The sequence below is a fragment of the Mytilus galloprovincialis genome, chromosome 14 (assembly GCF_965363235.1).
Source record: "Mytilus galloprovincialis chromosome 14, xbMytGall1.hap1.1, whole genome shotgun sequence".
NCBI lineage: Eukaryota > Metazoa > Mollusca > Bivalvia > Mytilida > Mytilidae > Mytilus > Mytilus galloprovincialis.
The window spans coordinates 50,292,022-50,298,275 of NC_134851.1; the positions used below are offsets into that span (position 1 = coordinate 50,292,022).

Consider the following 6,254-nt stretch of genomic DNA (forward strand, 5'->3'; position numbering starts at 1 on the left):
CAAGGGTGATTGATTATGATAGTTTATGTGATGCTTGAAGTAAAATCTGCATAATACAGACATCAAATCATGATAGGTATTTCAGCGTTTACACTCTTGTCCATTTAACCGAGTACATAAATATTCTTGCACATAATAACCATTATTCGGTCGTTAATGTTGAGTTTCCTACTGAATTTTGTCATCACCTTATTCCCTTATCAATATACAAATAAGAAGACGTGGTTTAATTGGCAAACGGTTTTTTTGTAATCTGATTTACAAACAAAAACAATGTTATCGGAGGATATGTTTGCGTGGAAGACATATTTGTCATGGAGGAAGAACAGATGCTTATCAATATTTTTGGTCCTTCAATACATACATATATCAAGTATTCATATAAATAAGAAGACGTGGTATGAGTTAAAATGCAAAAACAGTTAACAATTATAGGTACAAAGTACGACCTTTAACACGGTGCCGAGGCTGACAACGAATATCCAGCTGTAAATGGTCAAAAATACATTTAAGCTGAACATACACTGAACGAATAAGTTGATATGAGACACAGTATGAATATAATATTAAAACGTATAGGTACTTATATAACAGACGTTACACAGTTACAGTAAGTTATTTAAAAGACAACTGTTACATGGGTCAATAGCGTGACAGAAAACAAAGTACAAACACGGTCAGGTAAATTCAAATACAATCATTTTGATGTTAGGAAGGTAATCGTTTTTTTACAAAATTGTTTGTTCAAAGTACAAGTACACGGGAAAATATAACCTCATATTTAATACTTATCAAAGGTGGTACATATATTAAAAATAGTGAGACGAGATATAACACATAATAAGAAAAGACAAGATAATGATAATGATTATTTTATTGAAGTGACACATTAGTTGAGACGCTTACCACACAAATCATGCATATGATGATACAAGCATCAAACTTTGTAAGAACATGCCTGTAGGTATATTTAATCATACTGAGGGGGTAGCCACACAACAAAATCCATCCAATCAACGCTGCCATCTTTGATTTTCAAAACGACGTCTATCCAGGTAAAAGACATCAAATGTAGGTTCCTTTGTGATGTAACCGATGTGTTTGGGCGATTGAGTGAGAAACCTACATTGGTTATTGAAGCTGATATGGAGTTGGTAGAGACATTTGTTGTAGCCATGTGCGACAGACCCACAACAAAGAAAAAAGTCAAATATATGTTGGCTACCCCTCTAGATGCTAAAGTACACCCTAAAGAACGTGTGTACCAAATCCTATGCTTGTATCACTATAACCATGATTTTGTCAAATTTCAGTACTAATCCGCCCTACTACATTGAATTTATAAATAGATATACAAGTTCAACACACAAAACAGTAAACATTGAATTACAGTAGTGCATTACAAATTGTGACAACAGGTCAAATTACGATTTGAGATTATTCGCAGTTACTGAAAGACAGTAAAAAGCCAAAAACAATTAACAATTAAAAAAATCATGCATCAAAGATTAAATAAATTAAAACACATCCCAGGGATTTAGTGTTTTAACGTCACAGACAGTCAAGGAAGACATGACTTGTGCAATGCCAAAATAAAAGTATCAGGCAGTAGGGAGTATAGATTATTTAACCTTATAATAAATACGTATCATGTTATATACATATCTAAAAAAAATCAAACGTAGATGTGTATTTATACATTCCAAAAATATTGTTTAATGGTTTGATGAGTTTACGTGTATCACATAGTGATTTCCGCGCTTTTAGTACAATACTACCGTTTAGGATGGTAAATGCCGCTTTTGATAAGTTTTCTACAGGTAAAGCCAAATTTTCTAATCAAATGATTGTATTACATCCATGACATAATTTTTAAAATGTGTTAAGTAATGGCAACAAAATTCTTTACCTTAAAATTTACCAGTGATTCATTAATTACATTCGTTAAAATCAATGACATCAAAACACAGACGGGCATAACGTAACAAAAGGATAATTAACAATATGGAAAAAAAATCGTCTTTTTGATCGATATTTTAGTAAAAGGTTTCCCTTAAAATTAAAATTTCTAAATCTACAAAAGAACAACTGCTGCTGTTTATGTTGGAATTATTTAAAGTACGTTCCTTTTGGGTAAATTCCGGTAATATATTTAGAGAACTCTTTTTTATTTAAAGAAAATGATATAATTAAGATATCGGTATGTATTGTTGAATGTGTTTTTACTGAGTTTGGCCATACACCATGATTTATAGCAATACAGGAACGAATCAATCTGCTTTTAAAGGGCGCATTTAGTGTCCATAGGAATACCTGCTACCTGTCGATACATTTTAAGACCGAAACGTGCATATATGTGATCCAGCAGAAAATATTAAGCTTCAATCATATCTTTCCATTTCCAGTATTGGTATCTAGCATCGCCTTTTAATGTTCTAAATTCTTATTTGTATCAATCACCTCGCTGTCTTTAGTGTAAACAATATTTTTATGTATTAAATTCATCTTATACAATATAAACTCACATTGACAAATAGGATTCAGGCATTTTAACAATGTAGTTTGTTTTTTCCTCATACTACACGCTTGCAAGAAATAGTTGGAGTAGAATAAGAAAGAAATTTATATGATACCAATCAAATGATAAGTGGGTTTTAGATTATAGTCACCGTCTCGTCTCGTCTGTGCTAGTTTTTCCATATCAATGAAAATTTATTTTTGAAGATATAATTACTACAATAATCATTTCTACATCTAACTAGGCTTTGATTTTGCATTATGGTGTTCTTTAAAAATTTCTTTTAGTTCGGTTTGATCATCATTTTCGTTTTTCTTAGCGCTTTTTTTCCACGCCATGTATCCCAGTGAATAGATTTGTGACCGTTTACATTGTACAGACCATTGATATTGGACCATGTGCATGAACCATACCACCAACCGCCAGCCTCACCGTAACTAACGTCAGCACAATTTATATCTACTCTCAAATCGTTATCTCTATCTTTTGTGGTAAACTCCACACCTTCATGTGAAATGTTGTAAGTATCTCTCACTGAATGACCTATAAAATAAAAGTTATAGATTAAGAAAATAAGCAAAAAGATATTTTTCAATAAAATTGCACATAAGTAATGTATTTTCAATGCAAAATGTTACTCATCTGTTGTAGCTAGAATTCTGTTTAGTAGCATAGTCAAAGAAACTGTATTAATAGAATTCTTGTTTTTTACCAAGCTTATAATGGTTGCAATTATGAGGAATATACCTGTTTTCGAAATATTTTCTGGTGTAGAAAAAACATTAAGCAGTTATTTATCCTAAAACAGCACGGATTTTATTTCTTTTAGCGTGTCACATATTTGTCTCTGATGTCTTATGACGCAAAATCATAACAAGCTTTATGTAAGTATGAGGGAAGCAAAGTAAAAAATAATAATTAATGTACCAGTTACACTAAAAAAACGAAAATGCAGTTTTTATTGAACATCCTTCAAAATTATTAAACATCACAATTTCAATTGCGGTTTTTCAAAATATGATGGAGAAGTTGAAAATATTAGTTCGATGTATGTTATTGTAATAGTATTTCAATTGTTTGCAGTAACGATACAACATTTATTTTTTTGAAATATACAATTATTAGATCTTAGAACTTTTATAATATAACAGAATGATTAGTTATATATTAGGAATGGAATGAAGAATGTGTCAAAGAGACAACAATCCGACCAAAAATTTGTAGAATGTGTCAAAGAGACAAAAACCCGACCAAAGATTGGGGAACGTGTCAAAGAGACAACAACCCGACCAAAGATTTAGGAACCTGTCAAAGAGATAACAACCTAACCAAAGATTGGGGACCGTGTTAAAGAGACAACAACCCGACCAAAGATTTGGGAATGTGTCAAAGAGACAACAACCCGACCAAAGATTTGGGAACGTGTCAAAGAGATAACAACCCGACCAAAGATTTGGGAATGTGTCAAAGAGACCAAAGATCGTTACCTGCTGTACCATTGTAACCAGAGATATTCAGTCTGTAGTTTGTTTCCTCATTTCCAATGTTAAACATGTCGTAAATAGCATATGCTGTATCATTTTCGAAGTCTTCAAGATCAAATCGAACTTTGTAAGTCCCTTGATGTAGTATGTTGTGAAGGTTATCATTCCCTAAAAAAGTAAATATTTATCATTCTTTGTTCGTACGAACAAACGTGTATAACTTTGCATCCTTAGCTTTTAGATGTACAATAATTGTTTAGCCTTTCTTCATCAGCAATTGCAACAATTGACCGAGAAAGAACTTATAGGTTCATCTTAAATCTAGTACAATATATATGTATAAACCACAGATCATCATAATTACGAAAATAAAATTTTCAGTTTTTAAACATGTATAGATCTGTTAGATAAAGTAATCAGTGTTCTTATATATTGGTATTTTGTTTTTCAATGTCTTAAAATTATCAAGTAGTAGGTTTTGGTTGAAGTGAATTATATCAAATGTTCTTTTTGTATCAGTGATATCATAATGAAGTTTTTATTTCCGACAATCAGATATAGTTCATTTATCAATAGATAAACACGATTCTGAAAGGAGTTAACAATTTCACTAATTAAACCGATGGGTATCATTCAAATCAACGACTTTGACAGGATTTATATTTTAGAAATTTTTTATACGTTTTGACGTTCTTAAGCTTAAATCCATCGCCACAATACATAATGTATTTGATACGTTCCAAAGTATGGAAAAAAGCAATAATAGATAAGGTAATTTGATTCTCTCAACGTTTGCTAATAAGAAATAAAACGTCTCGTCCTTATTCTAAAAAAAGTTCATCGGAAGATACTAAGACCTTCTATAAATAACCTGTATCTACACAACAAATAATACACGATGGTATTGAAGTGTACATTGTAGGTACTGACGTTATGTATCATCTTCATAAAGTTTTATAGTATTCTTTTCTTGCCTTTGTGAATATCATTTTACTGTTTAGTCCATTTTTGGTAATGTTCATTTGACAAGGCTCGGTACATATACATTCCGTCATTGTGTTGTTGTGCTATTGTAAGTTTTTGTATCCTTGTCTTTCGTTTTTGCTGGTGTGCTGTGTCTGTATGCCTTTTTGTGACTTTCTGTTGGCATATCTGTTTGTGTTAATTGTGATTAAGATTAAAACACACTGTTGACTGCTGTACCTATACTTTTTTACATTTGTACCCATAAAAAATGCCTGTACCTATCCAGGAATATGACAGTTGTTATATATTCGTTTGATGTGTTGAGCGTCTTATTTTGCCTTTGATTAGGGACTTTCCATTTTTCACCAAGTTCTCTACCAAGTTACTTTATTGTGTATAAACTTATTCAACGGTTTCATCATTCATATACGTTACATACTAATTTTATACTTTTATCTTCACGGAAAATGTTTTTGAAATAAAATAAGATTTAACAATGCAAATCTGGAAGTTAACGATACCAATTTTCTGCATAGTATTTGTAATTTGACAATTAATGTCTGTCATAGATGTCTGATGCCAAAATAAATGAAAATCTAACAGATGCTAATAAAACTAAAATTTCAATAGTTTTCTATAAATAAAAAGATACCAATCCAATGTTCCCCTGTGACGTCACCAAAACCTTTTTTGTAGTCATTCCAATTTCTATAGAAGTTAACGCTTCCATCATACCGTGTTTGTACTATCTGAAATGTAATAATATTCATGTAAGAAATAAAATAAATGACAAGAAAAAGTACTTTATTAATAAAAATTGTTAATACAAAAATAAAAACAAAAATAAGGAATGCTTGCAAATAATGTACTTATTTCAAGTCTACTAGTAGAAAACATGTAACGTGTAAGATCTAATGGTTTAACCCAGTTGTCATACTTACGGTCCATCCACCACCATCCGTCTCCATTTCACAAAAGACTGTCACGTTTTCACTGTTCAAAGGCTGGATTACATACTTATCACTGGAACTCTTCGCTGGTAGATCACTACAGTCCATTGGCAACGGATCTAATGTTTTATTTATCGCTAAAAAAAATGTATTTGTAATGCATTTAAAAAAAAAGGTAATTTGGTAACAACTTTAACAGTTTTTTTTTTTTAGGTCAAATGGTTAATGTTATACTCATGCAAATAGCAAGAACCAAAACTGTTTTTATCAGAGATAAAAAGTATATACAACAAACGTAATCAATGCATCACTGGTAAATTATTATGTCAGAGATTT

The 6,254-nt window shown here is 31.2% G+C and overlaps 1 protein-coding gene across 1 annotated transcript; it reads right to left on the reverse strand.

The window, feature by feature from the left end:
• Positions 1-2,801: 2,801 nt before the first annotated feature.
• Positions 2,802-6,041, reverse strand: LOC143058110 (fibrinogen C domain-containing protein 1-A-like). The gene is made up of 4 exons (XM_076231573.1): positions 5,910-6,041; positions 5,621-5,717; positions 4,006-4,170; positions 2,802-3,061 (listed from the first exon to the last, which is right to left on the reverse strand). Exons 1-4 carry the CDS (start codon positions 6,024-6,026, stop codon positions 2,802-2,804), a joined length of 639 nt encoding a protein of 212 aa, XP_076087688.1. The 5' UTR covers positions 6,027-6,041.
• Between the last annotated feature and the right edge of the window lie 213 nt (positions 6,042-6,254).